General features: G+C 41.8%; 1 protein-coding gene across 1 annotated transcript in view; it reads right to left on the minus strand.

The window, feature by feature from the left end:
* Positions 1–18,910, minus strand: part of Arfgef1 (ADP ribosylation factor guanine nucleotide exchange factor 1) — a 104,093-nt gene that overhangs the window by 2,653 nt on the left and 82,530 nt on the right. The window contains exons 28-38 of the mRNA XM_052715147.1: positions 18,090–18,250; positions 17,114–17,244; positions 14,701–14,830; positions 14,012–14,147; positions 13,790–13,928; positions 12,166–12,238; positions 7,646–7,778; positions 4,674–4,813; positions 3,084–3,252; positions 1,530–1,668; positions 330–447 (exon numbers count right to left, since the gene is read on the minus strand). Coding sequence (XP_052571107.1) covers positions 330–447; positions 1,530–1,668; positions 3,084–3,252; positions 4,674–4,813; positions 7,646–7,778; positions 12,166–12,238; positions 13,790–13,928; positions 14,012–14,147; positions 14,701–14,830; positions 17,114–17,244; positions 18,090–18,250 — 1,469 coding nt within the window. The remainder of the gene's footprint in view (positions 1–329; positions 448–1,529; positions 1,669–3,083; positions 3,253–4,673; positions 4,814–7,645; positions 7,779–12,165; positions 12,239–13,789; positions 13,929–14,011; positions 14,148–14,700; positions 14,831–17,113; positions 17,245–18,089; positions 18,251–18,910) is intronic.

Raw genomic sequence — 18,910 nt, forward strand, 5'->3', positions numbered from 1 at the left:
CACTCTGGTCACCTGGAACACTGGCTCAACAAGAACCAGACATGGTGGGGCAGAGGCTCAGGTCAAGGTCACACTGTGTGGACTGGAGACCTGTTTTCAACTGGGGGAATTTTAGTAACTCCAGGGGTCATAGTGGGGATTTCAGTGTTGAGGAGGAGCTTATCAATTACGGTCTGATGGGATTCTAACTCCACCTCTAATTGAACTGCTGCTTAGAAAACAAAGCTAAGTGAGTTTGCATAGCCTAGGTGCAGTGTAGTATACGGCCTAGGCTCTGAGTGACTCCTCTACTGCAAGGGACGGGGATGGACAGGAAGCCTCACACTTACCCTGTTATCACTGATCTTTAGAACTTTAGTTAGGAACAACAGAAGTAAATTAGTCCAGGCTTCGCGGTGACTTTCGGACGTTAGAGTGAGGAAGTACGTCAGTGCTTCACTGCAGACGCTGCAAAAGAGAAGGCTGCCTTTAGATACTGCATCACGACGACTGGACAAAAGAGGCCGGTGGATGGGAACTACTGCTGAACTGGCTGGACCCCATTTTTATTAACTGGAGCACCAAGACATGGTTTTCAAATGAGGAAGAAAGAAAACATTCAAGGACTCTACTGGGAACTGTTGGGGAAACACGCCTTCTCCATTGTCTGTCTGTCTTTCACTCAGAGTCCCTGTGTGAGATAGATAGCAGGTGTGCAGGCCTGATGTTGAGACCTGGGTCCTCATTGGTGGCTTTGCCCTTCACTGATTATGAGGCTCAGACTCCTCTGCACCTAGTTAGTTTTTGTGATTTGTGAGACACACTGAACCCCTGCTCTCAGGACAGGAATGAGCAATGCCCGAGCACTCTTTCCTAAATAACCGTTCAGTCCCAGCACAAGCTAAATTTACTTATTTAAATAAGTAAAACATCAATAGTAAAACAGAATGAAACAAATTCAACTAATCAAAACTCCAGCAGGGTGGTGGCGCACGCCTTTAATCCCAGCACTTGGGAGGCAGAGGCAGGTGGATCTCTCTGTGTTGGAGGTCAGCCTGGTCTACAGAGCAAGTTCCAGGACAGCCAGGACTACTCAGAGAAACTGTCTGGAAAAACCTAGAAATAACAATAACAAAACCTCAAATAGTTTAATAAACAAATGCAGGCGGATAAGGCAACCTTTCATTTTCACGACTGCTCTACAAGAGAGACCTTTCTTACGGCTTTGGAAGGACTCAAGGTTCTGACGATGAAGATTTCCCTTTGTCCTGTATGTTAGACATGACCTGCTCAGATGCTGCTGGGTGGACGCAGAACAGCGTTTACCTCAGGTAGGCCCAGGTGCTGCTGCAGTCCCAGACACCCAGGAAGCAAACACAGGTATTCACAGGCAGCCTGGGTCACAGGCGAGATGCCCAGTATGCAGGGGAAGGTGACTTAATTTTGACATTGACCTTGAAATGAGGCTTCCAGATTCTAAGGTTCAGCTAGCTGCTTGCTGCTGCTACTGTCCCTTTCAGGTCCACACAGCCACCATCCAAGAGCCTTACTTTAACAGCCTCTGCTGGACTTCTTCCCAGGCACCGACTCTGCTCTCGTCCATGTACATCCGGAAGAGAATGCGCAGCCCACAGGCCAGGCTGCTTGTCTCCTGTTTTAGAAGATTGGGCTTGGACTTGCCTTTGAAGCCTGCAGAAGGAGACGTTTTTTGAGTTAGAGTGGGAAGGCCCCTTACAGAAAGGTCACACAGCCTGTGAGGAGGCAGATTCTGCCTGTGTAGCACTGGCTGCCTGCAAAGCAGACCCTCTATAGATCAGCGGTTCTCAACCTGTGGGTTGTCACCTCTCTGGGGTCGCATATTTACATTACAATTCTTAACGGTAGCAAAATTAGTTATGAAGTAGCAACAAAATAATTGTATGGTTGAGAGGTCACCACAATATGAGGAACTGTATTAAAAAGGGCCACAGCATTAGGAAGGTTGAGAACCAATGCTCCAGACCTTAGATATAAAACAGTTTGGGGAAGCGAACACCCTTGAAGAATTACACCTGGAGCCCTGCAGGCAGAACTGCAGGTGCAGAGCTCTGGCGGGGCTCCATCATCAGAGGGAATGAGAGGGAGGGCTGTTTGTAAGCCAGAACCATGGAAGGGCAGAGGAGAAGGACTGTCCTAGTCAGGTATCAGCAACTGGGGTGGGGACAGCAGAGTTCAGCTCTCTGGGTTGTAAAGGGAAGAGGATAAACAAAGCCATGCTAGCTGAACCTGTCATGGACTACACAGCAGCCAGCATTCTATTGGATGCAGAAGTTGATGCTAACTAGACCACAGCCTCCTCCTTTATTTTCCTGGCTATGTTCTGAGGACCCTCTCCTATGAAGAGGTAATGACAACTATTTCTTAAATATAGAAATGTCAGTGTAATTTATACAAAGCTTATTTTTTTTATCCAAACCTGCTAAATTTCCTAAAAAAATGTGGTTTCCTCACCCACAATCATTCCTTTTGGTTCTGAGGGATGGCCACTCCTAGGGAAACAAAGTCATTCTAATAGTATGGAGAATCCATGTGGAACTGGACTTAACTTTCTCTCTCAAAGGAGTTTGTGTTATGCCAACTAGCAACACAAAGGCAGCCAGCACAATCCGAGGAAAACACACATCAGGTGGTTCCCAGAGGCGGACCGAGTGGGGTGAATACAGTCAGTGGTCCCCAGAGGGGGACTGAGTGGGGTGAATGTAGTCAGTGGTCCCCAGAGGCAGACCGCATGGGGGTGAATGCAGTCAGTGGTCCCCAGAGGCGGACCGCATGGGGGAGAATGCAGTCAGTGGTCCCCAGAGGCAGACCGCATGGGGGTGAGTGCAGTCAGTGGTCCCCAGAGGCAGACCGCATGGGGGTGAGTGCAGTCAGTGGTCCCCAGAGGCGGACCGCATGGGGGTGAGTGCAGTCAGTGGTCCCCAGAGGCGGACTGCATGGGGGTGAGTGCAGTCAGCTGGTTACTTGGCTTCTAGCTGACAGGAGACCTGGGTGCTAAATTATATCTCCTTATTATCACTCAGGAAGTTCCCACCACCACATGCCACACTGAGACAAGGATAGCTTACCTGCTTTCCACAGAGCAGTCCTCTGTTCATTGTTGGAATTAAATGCTTTTGCAAATCTGTGTGACTCTAATAAGCAGTCCAGTAGCTTAAAAAGCTGTTGTGATGTTAAAAAGCGGTACATTCCTTGGTCTTGAGTATCAACTCGAACATCAAAGTCTACCGCATCTCTCTTTGGAAAACAAAACGCCACAAGACATGCTTCAGTCAGTGTTAGTAAACTAAAACTCAAGGCTCCCAACCTTCTTCTCTTCAATCTTTATGGATATATGTGTGTGCCTGCTCATCTGTATGTGCACCATGTGCATGCAGGTGTCCACACGGGCCAGAGGAGAGTACTGGATCCCCTGGAACCAGATATATAGGAAGCTGTGAACTCCCTGAGGGGAGATTTGGAATCAAACTGGGTCTTCTGCCAAGAGCTGCAAGCGCTCTTGACCTCTGAGCCATCTCTCCAGCTCCCACTTCCTATCCAAGCAAATCCTATCCTAACAAAGTAGAAAACATCTGCCTTCTTTTAAGCATCTGGTACCAGCACCCCTCCCACTGTCACAGAATCTTCCTGGAACCCCGACACCAGGCTTTGGCTGTCCCAGGCCTGTGGTCTTTGGCCACCTCTGTAGTTCACAAGCTCTTTCTCCTCTCAAGCAGTTTTGCATTTCTGAATAATGTTTTAACTACTCTTGCAGGATCCCTGTTCTTTTTCTAGTAATGTGAGGGCAAACTACCTCCTCTGTGATTGCATCCATAAAGGCGGTAGGACTGAGGGCAACAGGCTCAGACCCTCCAGCATTTCTCCATGTTTCTCAATGGCCAGCTCAAGGGCTCACATACCCTGGGTTTAAAGCATTCTTCCCAGACTCACATGGTGTGGGGTCTTTCCTCTCAACAAACCCCTCCCTGACCAAGTGCACAAACCTTTCTGGACCGGGCATCCTTTCCCACCCTCCAGCACAAGTGGACTAGTATAACCCCAGTGAGACTCTGTGGATACCAGTCACTCAGAAATACTGTACAGTGTTCCCCCTTCTACCTTGGTTTCTATCTCTGGTGGGAAGCTCTTATCAATAAGCACACTGACACTCCACCAACCTGGGAAACAACAAAGCAACCCCTTTCATGACCCCTCATGCTCCTATAGCTATCACTCCATTTTTCAGACCTCTTTACAGCAAACTCCTGAACAGAGTTATTACACACAGTCTCCAACTCCTCTTCTTATACCTACAACAACTAGGCTTTTGTCCTCAGCGTTAGACTGAATTCAATGTCGAGCTTCTCAAGTCCTATAAACCATTAACGGGTCAATCCTTCCTTAAACATTTGCTTTATCTGACTTCCACTCTGACCTGACCTTGCTTCTCTTCGGACCTCAGTGACTTCTGTGGAGTCCTTACCAATCGCCTTGTCACCAGGAATTGTGACCATGGCCATTCTTATACCTCATGACATCATCTAGGCTCAGGGTTCGGAATGGCAGCTACATGAGGAAGGTCTCCCAAACGACATCTCTAGCCTGACTATCCGTCTAAGACCCAGAGCCTGAAGCTGCCTCCCTCCTCTCCCAGGCAAGCTGCCCTCACAGTTCCTTACCTGGGCTGCAGCTAAGTTCTCTGCATCCTCCTTCTTACTTGTGGCTGGGAAGAACACAATGTTGTCGATGGTCTGGATGAGTTCCAGCTGCACAACACATTTAATCAACAGGGCAGCAAACAATTTTTGTTCTGGGAATTCTGTGAGGAAACCCCCCAATGCACATGCAAACAAAACATTATTTTGAATCCTTTATAATTTCTATGACATTATAACGCTAAGGAAACATTACTATGTATGAAGGTCATCTGCATATCTCACACTGGAGAAGACATTCTGCCTTTGTTTATAGGTACCACTTGCTAAAGTTAACTTTGTATCTGTGAAACATTTAGGAAAGGAATTGTTTAAATAAATGTAATTATCTTACATGATTTGAACAGTGTATGTGTTCTAATTGGTTACTTTCAATTTAGGTTATTATTGAAGTAAGTAGCCTTTACTGATGCCCAATTTTAATCTTTGAAAATAATATGAAAACCCATATAAGGAAACAACAGGAACTAGATCAACACCAAACAGAAAGCAGGATAGCCAGGATTCTAATCAAACCATGTGATACTGTGGTTTAGCTATATGACAGGTTTATCTTGGTCCACGTGTGTGTTTGTAGATTAAACTAATGCTTATTTTCAGTTGACCCACCAGTAAAGAAGTCATAAACATGTAGGTTAAGGACACTGCCACTAAACCGTTTCAGAAGTGTCCCCACAAAGCCTTCCACTTCCAGCTAGAGACAAACTTCACTCCTCCGTCTACTGGTCAGCCAGGGCGGCATTACAGGAGAGTGCTCCTTTGTTCAACGACCGACCTGACCATGCAGTTAGGCAGCTGCAGAAGCAGAAGCTGAGAGAGAGAACTTGGCCACCAGCTGCTGTGAGCACTGGGCAGCACTGGTGTGGGCCAGGCGGGGAAGGGAAGGGCCAGACAGCAAGGCCACATCTCAGTCCTCTTCTGATGGGCAACAGATGCCCAAGAAGACTTACTTATTAATCCATCTTGGGAAATAGTTCCAGCAGTTGCTGATTGACAACTCCTTAGTTTCTAATATAAAAAGCATCTACTATAAAATTCCTTTTCTGGCACCAATTTTTGCAAGTTAAATTTATTTACTGAGACATTTGTAAGTTTCCTATCCAGATATTTTTCTAGAAGTGTTGTTCTATGTGGTATTTGGCTGTTATGGTTGAAGACAAGTTAAAACAAGAACCCCACTAGTCCCAAGGTCTCTTTCATCATCCCTATCACAATGACGGCAATCACTGTGCACTCACCCCTTCATTTTATTAGCCAAACATCCCAGACCAGAGCCTCTTGGTAGCACCTGGACCCCAGGAGGGGCTTAGCAGCAGGTTCTTTAGACGTTACAAAGAATTAGCATACAGCCCAGTAATTCTACTTCTAGGTACATTTACAGAAGACCTGAAAACAGGTGTTGAAACTGCTTGAACACAAATATTCCCGTTAGCACTATTCATAACTGAAGTGGCACAAACTCAGTGTCAATCGGCAGCTGAGTGGGGAAACAAAATATGCACACACATAGGAAGGATTGCTAACTCAGTAGTAAAAAGTTACTGATTCATACTATGATGAATCTCATGATCACATATTCTATGATTCCATTCATATAAAACCCACAGAAGCTGGGCGTGGTGGCGCACACCTTTAATCCCAGCACTCGGGAGGCAGAGCCAGGCGGATCTCTGTGAGTTTGAGGCCAGCCTCGGCTACAGAGTGAGATCCAGGACAGGCTCCAAAACTACACAGAGAAACCCCGTCTCGAAAAACCAAAAAAGAAAAAGAAAAAACAACAACAAAAAGCCCACAGAAGAGCCTAGACACAGACACAGAAGCAGAATGGTGGTTGCCCGGGGGATAGATAAGAGGAGAGGAAGGAGTGGTTACTTACTGACTGGGATTTTCTTTTGGTGGTGATGAAAATGTTTGCTTAGTCATAGGTGGTATTTGTACAACATTCGAATGTACTAAATGCAACTCAGTTGTTTATTTGCAAATAATCACTGTTCTGTGAATATAGTCTCAATTCAATTTTTTATTACATTTACTTATTTTGTGTTTATTGTGCATGCACATACATGTGTGTGTTGGCAGGTGGAGACCAGGGGGCAACCTTGAGGACATAGTTCTTTCCTTCTACCACAGAGTTCCCATGGACCAAACGCAGGGCATCAGACCTGGTGCCAAGTGCCTTTACCTGCTAAGCCATCTTGTTGGTCACAGACTCAAGTGTTACAAAAAGTACTTAAAGCCACATTCTTTTCTAAAGAGATGTAGTCTTTCCTATGTGTTATTTGCTTTCAGCAAACAACACTGAACTGTGTCAAAAAATGAGAGTGTCCCATTTTTGGGCAAAGGTGATGAAAAATCTGAAGGTGGTCCATGGAGACATGGGGTAGGCAGCAGTGTAGAAAGCTTGATCCTCTGAGCTGGGAGCTCCTGCGTTAGGGTCCTTTACTAAGTTCCCAGGCAGATAGGCAGAGGAAGATATGCAGCTTCCTACCTTTACAGACAGAAAATGGGGTTGGAATGTAGAGGGATCGAGAAGGAAGACCCGTACACCCAACACAAACACTAGCCAAAGGCACTGTGATCAAAACTGACATTGCAGATGTTAATGAAGTCCTTGAAAGAGAACATCTGTCAGAAATGTCCACATGGGTGGACAGAGTAAAAAGTTATTTTGAAACCAACTATGGCATATGCGTATTAAGAAGAGTAACAACTGGGTAGTGGCATCGCACGCCTTTAATCCCAGCACTCAGAAGCAGAAGCAGGCGGATCTCTGTGAGTTCAAGGTCAGTCTAGTCTACAGAGGGAGTTCCAGGACAGCCAGAGCTGTTATACAGAAATACCCTGCCTTGAACCCTCCTCCCCCGAAAAAAGTGTATCAAAAAGCGACTCTTACCTACATAAAGTATAGTTTATTTTTATTTAGAGAAATAACTCACTTGCTGTCGATTTCACGTTGCTAACTTCTTCATTCACAGCAGGAACAGAAACCAGCGGTGCCTGCTGTCTGTTATCAGAAGACCTTGGGTGAACAGAATCGTGTATATCTACAGATTTCTGCGATATCGTATCCTAAAAAGATAAATTCATTTTTAAGCACATTACAAGGAGGCACATATTTTCTATTATACTAGTTTTTAAAAATTATCCATGAAAATATCCTGCCGTTTAAATTATCTAGACATAGGTAAAAGTTGAACACCTTTAAGACAATGGCTGAGGGTTCACACAGGGGGAATGCCTCAAATTTGAGGCCAGCCTGGACTGCAGAAAGTGAAATTTACCTTGAAAAACCTAAACCCAGGCCAGGTGGTGGTGGTACAAGCCTTTGATCCCAGCACTTGGGAAGCAGAGGCAGGCAGATCTCTGTGAGTTCAAAGCCAGCCTGGTCTATAGAGTTAGTTCCGGGACAGCCAAAGCTGCATAAAGAAATCCTGCCTCAAAAACAAAATGAAACAAAACAAAACCTCCAAAAAACAAAAGAAAAAGCAAAAAAAAAAAAACCCTAAAAAAATTGATCCTCTGTGAGTTCAGGCTTGATACCATCCACGTGGTACGTTAAGAATTTGAGGTTACGATACATGCAAAACTAGTCAGCACTGACCACATGTGTTCCAGATCCAACCCAACCCACAGGTGTTAAAGTGCAGGGAAATTTCATGTGGTTCATCAGAATTTCCTTTGTGGGAGTAGCTAGTGAAGTATCTTCTGTTGCCCAAGGAACCAAGGACAGAAAGGTCTGTATGAAGGCGACTAAATAGAAGTTTGGGGTCAAGAGAAGCCAGGTGTAAGTTCAACAGACCCACACGGTCTGACCTGAGCTGTAATAGCAGGATGGAGGAAAAGCTTAATGACCTGAGCAGGGCTCTTCTTCTCTGGACAGGTTTCCTCACAGGTGAAGAATTAGAGGTGGGAAATGGGATGCTCTAGTGTGGGGTCACACAGCTAAGGGTAGCTGACATTCCTCTTTGTTTTACTTGGTGACAACAGTGTATTGCTTTAGGACAAGCACTGTGCTGTTTCTCTAAGTGTGGCCTCACCTGGGATGTGGAGGCCTGTGTTCCCAGAAACAGTACTAAGCAATTAGATTTTAACTGGCTTCATGTCAAACGAAAACACAGCTTATGATCTGTCATTTCCAGTTCTGAATAAAACAGGGAACTCTATGTAAATTTACTATAGGAGGATTAAGTATGAAAACATTTTTTAAAGATTTACTTTTAATTATGTGTATGTGTTCATGAGTGCAGATGCCCACAGAGACCAGAAAAGGGTGTTGGCTCCCCTGGAACTGAAGTTACAGACAGTTGTGAGCTCCCTGCAGGTGCTGGGGACACTCAGGTCCTCTGCAGCAGTAGCTCCTGCTCTCAAACACTGAGCCTCTCTCTAGTCCTATGAAAACATTTTTAAACAATAAAGCATTCTACATTACAGAGCTGGATTATTATTGTTATGGGTTTTAGTGATCTAAGGAAGTTTTTTTTTTTTAACACATAAGCAGCTTTAAGTAAAAAACTGTTTTAGTCTAGAAGAGTATTTACTTGACCATGATGACTTCAAAAAACATTTTAAAGTAAAAACACATAGGAATACTTATAGTAATAGTTAAACTGTGTTACAGCAGGGTTGTAAAATTATTTGTATTTTAGAAATTTTTGAATGTCAAGTAAAGAGAAATTCTTCCTGTAGCTGTGAAAATATTGTTTAGATATGCTAAATAGTATTTACATTTAAAAATCTTTTAAGTATATATATAATAGTAACTATCTGTAAATGTATAGGAAACAATGGAAGGATGTCTACAAATTGGGTAGGGTTGCAGCAGGGAGGTAGGATAAAAACTGGTATATTTTAAGCACTGAATTCTTTCTTATACATATAAGTACTTTTATTACATCTATTTTTATAGTGGCAGGTTACTTTTAAAATATGTATCTTAAGTGCACAGCAAGAAAGACTTCAGCTAGGAATGAAATTCCCACAATGTTGGCAAGGTCTAAGGCGTTAAGGAGGCGAGACAGAGAGGCTGAGGGCAGAGCTGATGGGGAGCAGAAACAGCAGCAATAGCAGCAGCAGCAGCAGCAGCAGCAGCAGCAGCAGCAGCAGCAGCAGCAATAGCAGCAATAGCAGCAGCAGCAGCAGCAGCAGCAGCAGCAGCAGCTGCAAGATCGGAAGGTGAGTCAGGGTGCAGTGCCCAGACATGAGTGGGACTCATCTTTGGTACCCACGCCTGAGGTGTCTGGTGAGATGCATCTGACGTCATCTTCCCCACAAGTCTCAGTTTATGTGGAGAGCAAGTGACACGCAGAACAGGACAGAACTAGATGGTGCACATTCAGGATTTCCTTGGGACAGAAAACAAACCCATATTGCACATGCTACCTTGTTGTGGAGACTACAGAGGCTATCTAGTAAGACCTTACTCAGAGTCAGAGAATCTGAGCTTGCTTTACCCAGCAGGGCTGCATAAGGAAATGATTTGACCATAGGCGTGTTTACCAGGTGTTTGGAAGGGTCTACACTTGGCTGTATGTTGTGTTTGATCATGTAAGGGAGAGGTCTTTTGCCTCTCCCCTTGGCATGTTATAAAAAGCCCTTTTCAATAAAGGACTGTGGATGAGTATTGATCCAGGGCCCTCCCAAAGCTATCCTGTGCCTCTGTCTTTCTTATCGTCTCTTTCTATCTTTCTATCTAGTATTTCCTCATTCCTCTCTCCTCTACCCAAGAACCCTTTGATAGGTGGGAACAGCAGGTTGGAGCTGGTCTCCCACAGACTCCCACACCCTGTGTAGTGGAGGAGTATCCACAGAGGAGAGAAAGCTCATTCCTGGCATGCACAGGATGTCCTACAAGTGGTGTAGGGTGTCTAGTGGATCACACCAGTGGATCAAGTATGGAGCAATTATGAGTCTGTGGCAGATACCACAGTTCTCAAGAAACAGAATACTACTTTAGTATGTAATCTATGTTTTAACTATTAACAATTAGTTGAGAAATTTAAAAGCTGTGGGAAGCAAACAAGTCAGTAGGTACTATCCTGCTACTATGGTCTCCTAGGTTTAAAATTCAAGGGCCAGGGGCTGCTGACTGTTCTTGCAGAGGACCTGAGTTTGATTCCCAGAACCCACATAGTGGCTCACAAGCATGTGTAACTCAAGTTCTAGGGAACCTGGCAACACTTCTGGCCTCCATGGGCTCCTGCACACTTGTGGAACACAAAATCTCCTGTAGGCAAATACATAGAACACATACACATAAACAAATCTTTTTAAAGTTTTCAAGGGCTAGAAAACCAATGTGAATAGTGTGATCTAGTTTTTTTTTTTTTTTCCTTGCTGTTTATGGTAAAATGGAAAAAGCAGAATCAGAATGAAGCCTACATATCAGATAAAAAGAGTTCCAACAAGGATGTTTGGCTTGTGGTGATCTGAGTTATCCTTTTGGTATCTTCAAGGAAAGATGTGACTCTTGTTGTGGTTAAAGGATATCATATTTGCACACAAAGCACGTGAGTAGAGTGTGCAAGGCAGTGTGAAGATGGCAGAGGAGGGCGTGACAGAGCAGGAGCAGGACAGCAGTCACATGGCATAAGGGAGCTGACAGCGAAGCCTGGCTAAGACACAGGACCCATGTCCTCAGTATTTAAGTCAAAAGACTAATAATAATTCAGTTAACGCTGGTCAAGTGCTTCCTGAACAACCGTGTATAGGAAATCAATACATGGGCTGAAGGGCACGCTGAAATTCCTCAACTATTTTCTGTACGGTGAAATTATATCAAAGTAAACTGTTAAAATAAAACAAGATTTAATAATATCTTTAAATTAGTGTAGAAAATCTCTATATAATCTGCTATCTGCATTTATAATCCTTGAAATCATTTTATTTTGTATATAAAACAGTAATTTTAAGTATCCTCTTCGTGGTACTTAACAGAATATAAAACTGTTATTATATCAGGAATTTTAATCTGAGGATTTCAACACAAGAAACTGACACCATCTTTTAAAAAGAGTTGGTCTCACTGCCAGGGTTCAAATGTTTGTACCCAAACATTCTTATGTGCCAATCATTAGTGTATGTATGCAATTCGGAAACAAAATTCACGCTCAAAACTTAATCCTCTATGCACAATAGTAAGAGGTCATTTGACAAGAGGGCAGTGCCCTATGGACAGAGTGGTGCCTTAGTATCGAAGGAATTGAGAGCGTAAAGAGGCTCTTTCCGCCCCTCTGCCTTCTGCCATGGAAGGACGTGACAGTAAGGTGCCAATGTGGAAGCAGAGGGCAGCTTCCCTCATGGTACTAACTGCTCACTTTGCAGCGCAGTTGCTTCTAGACTCCCGAGGATTAGGTGCTGTGTAATAGCAAGGGGACAAACCAGGACAGTGACACACGGAGTTCGGTCTACAGTTAAATGACTTGCCATGGACAACTTCAAACAGGCTTTACTTACTTACCAATTGCTTTTCACTCACAGGTGATGGAGAAGGGGGAGCAGTCTCTCCAGAAGCAGGACGCCACGTCAGGAGCCTTTAAGATACCAAAACAAAAACCAGTCACTGGGGCCACAGGAAAGAGTTATGCCACATGCAGCATATTTTAAATGGGCATTTAAAAAGTGAAAAAAAAATTAATCTGACTACTGATGAATTCGATTTTCTGAAATCCATTTAGTAAAAATTTTAAAAGATGTACTTCTGGAAAATAGTTCAGCAGCACTCAATATAATTATAAGGATAATAGTTTTATAGTAAAATACAGTTACTGAAGTGCCATGGATTTTAAACTTACTTAATGTCTTAAATAGCACCCCAAAGCAAGCTTGTTTTAAAAGTCTGACACTTTTCAAAAAACCTCATAGAATTATAACTTACAAAAAATAAAAATTCATAAAACTTTTAGATTCTATATTTTTAAAGATAGAAAAATTAAGTCAATTAGGTCCCAAAGAGAAGTTAACTTGCCACCTCTGAATTAGGAGCTTGCAGAAGAAATATGATTAAGGATCAAATTCTCCTTTCTGAAAAGCATAAGCTCTACAATCCAGACAGAGGCCAACAAATGATTTCACTTCAATAAAGAAGTTGGCAATAGATCCTTTCCATTAAGATACACACACACACACACACACACACACACACACACACACACACGGCCATGAGTGTGTAACTTAAACTAAAATACATGCAGGTCCAATTAAAAATCGTGCGTAGCAGTAGATGTATATAAACAGCTCATGGCAGGTGGAGGGAGCGGGAATGCTGCAGGTAAGGCTTCGTACTATCTTTGACACAGGCACACGTACACTGACAGACATGTCTCAGTTGTCAGCTGCTCACCCTGCTCCAGGTAAGTGTGAAAATGTAACTGGAAGTGGGTCAAAGAAATCACTGTGCATCTTTCAGTACAGACCATTTTTCTAGTGTACTTGTGTTTTACTTCCTCTTTATGTTCTTACTACTTATAAGAGCATTTCAAGACCATAACCAGATTTAATTCATGTTACAAAACAGGACATAAAGTTAAAAATGTGGAACAGCTGATAATTTTCATATGGCTTTCTATCAGCACTGGGTGTACTTCATGTTTCCAGGAAGAGTCTATCTGCAGACTGAAACATTTCAGACAGTAAGTAAAGCTATATACAAATCAGAGAGAGCCCCTGGGCTGTGCCGGGCATGAATTCTAATCTATCCAATGAATAATCCAGGTGTTAATGTATCTTGGTTTCTTTACTGATTAAAAACTACTCTAAACTCATTCCTTACAGAAAGATGACAATTTAGTGTACAGGGTAGTATTTACAATCAGGTTTTCTTTAGATTAATAAATCTATTGCAACTGAAATATATGTTAAGGAAGACTCTGTTGCTTGAAATCAAACTATCACCTGGTGTCATACATTCAAATAAAATCTTATAATACCAGTAGTCATCATATTATAACCCAAACTCTGGAAAAGCACACTGAAGATTTTGTTTCACAAATGACTTACTCCATACAGTTTTTACAGTTGATTCATTGCTCACTTTTAAACCCAGTCAATATACAAATATAAAGTAGACCTGTATAAAATCTTACGCATGAGGAATTGTGGTTTTGAAGATATCCAGGGTGCAATTGCAGGTTTTATCCCAGATTTCTAGAGTAAACTTTTCACCATTCAGAATAACCACATTTTCTAAGCAGTTTGTACCAGAGCGTGCTAACTGCTCATTGTCTAGAAAAGAAAAGAACAATTCATTTACATATCTCCAGTGTCACGTGTCACACTTGGTGTTAACATAGCTGGTATAGACCTACCTTGTTGCACACACCAGTATAGCTGGGCAAAAATATCATCCAAAAGCACATCACTAAGAACTTCTAAATACTGGGTGAATACGTCACATATCGCATAAAGGGCATGATTACAAGTTGTTGTCATCCATTCGGCTTTCTGGGGGGAAAGGGGATCATGAAGTGAAGTTCATGCTGTCCATCAACCACTAGACCCTGTCTCAAATCTCCTCTCCTAAATTACTTTAAAATAATTACAAAAGTCTCCGTTTAATATTGCTATACAGGACAGAGAGGGAAAATGAGGCTCTCCAGCCACAGAGTCTGAAATACATACTCTGTAAGTGGTTTATAATAAAATAAATTGAAATAAATAAAGCTAATTTTACTCTGTATTCTTTACTGAACAAGAACTTAGCATCCAATATTAATGAAAGTTACTGGGGTTTCTTAGTTATGACTATAACAAAACATGGAAGAGAAGCTGACAGTTTAATGAAAGCAATGACAATACAAGTTAAATCATTACTTCAGTCCTATTTCCAAATAGTGTCCTTGCTAACAAAAGAAAACATTCTTATTTCTCACGTACTGAAGAAACATATTCTAGGAATTCTTTTATGTTCAGTGTGTTTAGTTTCAAACACTAAAATATACTGAGTGAAAACCTAAGAATGGTACAACTTTATGCTAAGAAACTGTTCTTCTCTTACCTCTGTTTGCTGTTCTGGCAATTTCATATTGTCAAAGATTCTGAAAACAATCCTAAATAAGTCCTGCCACCAGTGTTTTTCATAAGTGTGGCCATATGTTTTCATTATTTCAAACATAACTGTTAAGCCCCTAAATAACAGAACACAATTAGGAAAGCTGTAATGCAAAGAAGCAAAACTTCTAAGAAGCTTTAAAGGTTTACAAAGCTACTAAAAAAGGAAAAGTTAATACTGGTTGTTAATGCACATTGAATATAAAACAATTTAAGTTGTAAAATAACAGGTTCCTTTAAGATACACATCATCTAGAAAAGAAAAACTCCAAAGGCTCTGCCCTTAAGTTTGTTTATTTTTCTGTTCCCCACTCATACCAGTCCAGCTGTTAAAAACTGTACATGGAATCTGCAGTGGTTTGAATAGGAATGGCCCCCATAGGCTCACAGATTTGAATGCTTGGTCATTAGGGAGAGGAGCTACTTGATAGGGATTAGGAGATGTGGCCCTTATTGGAAGAAGTGTGTCACAAGGGATGGGCTTTTGGGGTTTCAAATACTCAAACAAGGCCCAGTGTCTCTCTCTTCCTGCTGTCTGCTGATCTGGATGAAAAATTTTCAGCTGTCTTTCCAGCACCATGCTGCCATGCTTCCTGCCATGCCGATCGATAATGGACTAGACCTCTGAACAGAAAGCCAGACCCAATTAAATGCTTTCCTCACAAGAGTTGCCATGGTCAGGATGCCCAGTAGAACACTGACTAAGACAGATTTTGCAGAACTATGGGAAAGGAAAAAAGGACTCACAGCAGTCTAAGAACAAAGAAAAATGATGTTAGAAAAACCCTTTTCAAAGGGTTATAGGGATTTTCAGCTACCACTATGAACTCTGTTCACATAATGTACCCATACAAAAGCTCGACTAACCAATCCACTGAGGCCTAGTCTCCATGAGGGAAGTGGCTTGCCTATGTCTTGGTTCTTGCTATATTCTAGGCAGTGCTAAGAACTCAGGCAAGTCAATATGTGATGAACAAATAAACCACCCAAAGATCACACTGACAAGCTTTTAAGCACTGAAACTGATATTCAAAAACTGCCTTTCTGATTTATTATCTTTCTTGAAATACTACTTTAGTGAAATTATTAAAGGTTTATCTTTTCCCTATATGTAACTTCTGTCTGGTAATTTTATTTCTGGAAGTGTTAAAATGGTCAGTTAAAACAAAAATGTCTCTGAAAATTTCCTAAGGACTGGTACAGAGCCTAGGCCATATGCTGCTGTGTTCCTCAGGCCAAGCACATGTAGTAGATTCTCAAAAAACATGTTCTGTGGATATGTAAGATAAGCATGGTAATGTTCAGTCCCTTAGCAAGGTCACAGCAGCCTGCAGCACCCAATGCATGTTATGAACCAGGGTAGAGACTGAAGTGACTCTCTTCCTCCCCTACGTTAAAACTATACCCATCAAAATTAAACTGGGAATTAGAGCCTGAAGAACGTTTCACTTTTACAGCTGTATTTGTTAGAACAGAAATTCTGATGAAATAAGATTATAATCTAAAAAGTAGGACTCAGACTATAGAAGTTTCTCATAAAACTCAGTATTATCAATAACATTATCAAACATTTTACTTTATACTTTCACATGATAGACTATTTGGCGGAGAACTTCTTTAGCAACTTGTTAAAATTCAAGACTATTCATTTACAAATTCTTTTAGCCATTGTGGCTTCTGTAAGCATAAGTACTTGGGAGGGAGTGACCAGCCTGAGCTACATGATACTTTGTCTCAAAAACAAACAACAAAAAAAGCTAATTAATTTTTAAAAATGCTTCTACCATTTACCAGGAAGAAATTTTGTCATTAATTGCAGTCTCTGAATTGAAACAAGTGAAAAAAAATATTTACAGCATTAAACACAGAAGTTAAAAACAGAGTAAAAGACGAATTTAAGTAATATATTTCATTTTACACTAATATATCTAGTAAACATATTAATGTAGTCTAAAATGTGCCTATCTCTTATATATATACATATATTTCTTCTCCTCCTCCTCCTTCTTTTTTTGGTTTTTCAAGACAGGGTTTCTCTACGTATCTCTGGCTGTCCTGGAACTTGCTCTGTAGACCAGGAGGCCTGGAACTCACAGAGATCCGCCTGCCTCTGCCTCCTGAGTGCTGGGATTAAAGGCGTGTGCCACCACCACCTGGCTGGCAAGCTAGCTCGCTCACTCTATCATCTATCTATCCATCCCTTCCTCCCTCCCTCTCTCCCTAATTCTTAATATATTTGGTAAAACAAAACAAAACAAAACAATTTTGTGGTAACTATAAACTTGTGTGTATCCATAATAAAAGTGAATTAGAATAAAAGTAAGTCCTTCAAAACTGAAATTTCAAATCTGGATTGTTACCTGGTTCTTACATCTAATTTGCATCGATTGATGATACATGATAACTCAAAGAGAATCGGGAACCATCCTCTCACCCACACCCTGTCTTCAGGCGCCACATTCATGTCGTCACTTGTGTACTCCTTGAACGCCTTCAAGACGAAAGGTGGAATCATAAGGCAAAGAAAAATCCTCTTACACAGTCAGTTTAATATTTCTCAGGAAAAACACTAGTGCTTTACCAATCAAAAGTGAGAAATTTAATACATAATAATTTACAAAAAGCTTATGACTTACAAATGTCTGTGAAGAGTCTTTGACTAGACTTTTAAAAAGAAGTTGGCTTTACAGGGCTAGAGATGGCTGAGCAGTTAAGAGCACATCCTACTCTCGCAAGGAAACTGAATTTGGTTCCCAGCACCCCTGTGAGGTGGTCCACAACAGCCTGTTACCTCCAGCTCTAGGGGCATCAGATGCTTCCAGCCTCCACGGAAACCTACTTATACACTTGTGCACATACGTCCCTCCCCACGTATGCACATGATAGCTTCAGATATGCAAGGTAAAATCAGCAAGATTGTCAATGCAGCCTTTTACTTCAGTGCTTAAGTACACACTCCTCCACGGCCAATGAACTTCAGTGCCGCAAAGCACAGGCAGACAGGTGACAGGGTGGATGCTTAGAGACAGGCCAGACTCAAAGCCACTATGGACACAACTCAGACTTCTCATACCGGTCTCCTTATCTATATAAAGCTGTAACACTCCCTGCCCCATTTGGTGGTACGAAAATTAAACAAATAAATATATTTACTGGGAACACCTGACAGCTATAGTAATGGCTAGTATAGTCCCTGGCCATCTTAACTCAGAATCAAGTTCAGACTAATTTTGGGCTCAAAATAAATGCTTCCTATACCCCAAGTTTCCAAACCAATATAGACTTCAGATTATACTCATTACTCAGCAAGATTGTGTTTACTAAATGATGCTATACCTGAGGTCTATCAGACACGTATTTTGCACAATGGCGAATAAGTCGAATTGCTTCCATACTTGTGTCTGGGAAAGCTGCATTACATGCGAATTCAGATAAACATTTCACTGCATCCTGGAAAGAATCAATAGTCGCTGGAAAGTGCTTTTCAAATACAAGAGCTAAAACAGAGAAAAATAAACAGAAATAACTACACATTTCAATTATTTTAATTGTATCCAAAATATATTAACCTCTAATGTAGTACATACTTCTTACAGGTTGTCAAGGATTTTGACATCTAAGAAAAATGGGTCTGAGTTGTCTTGACGACTAGCCTGTCCTGAGTAGTGAGGCAAGTGAGATGTGTCTATTTTGTTCACAACATAAACACCACATAATAAAGTCACAGGTGTACTCTAACTTTTGTTGGATAGATATGCAGAATTAACTATCCTCTGGATGCCTCTGTTTAACAATGCCTACAAGGACATTTTATTACTTGAAATATTTAAGTAAAATGCTTAATAGTTAGAAAAGCACTCACTAAATGATACCCAAGATAGTCCCACCCCACATAAACGCAAACTGGGTTTACAGATGGGCCTGGCTGTGCCCAGATTGTTTTTACTGGTGCTGGAGACCAAAACTCCAGTCACCATGCTTGTCCAGCAAACATTTAGTCATTATACTAGATTAACTTCCATCCTTAATTCTGCAACTTCCCTCAAAGGCAGAGAGATGGTACAGTGGTCAAGAACACTAAAGAATCAACCATGGCAGTGGCGACGCACACTTTTAATCCCAGCACTCGGGACGCAGAGGCAGGTGGATCTCTGTGA

This window comes from Peromyscus californicus, unplaced genomic scaffold (assembly GCF_007827085.1).
Source record: "Peromyscus californicus insignis strain IS unplaced genomic scaffold, ASM782708v3 Scaffold_5__1_contigs__length_169319896, whole genome shotgun sequence".
NCBI classification, from domain to species: domain Eukaryota; kingdom Metazoa; phylum Chordata; class Mammalia; order Rodentia; family Cricetidae; genus Peromyscus; species Peromyscus californicus.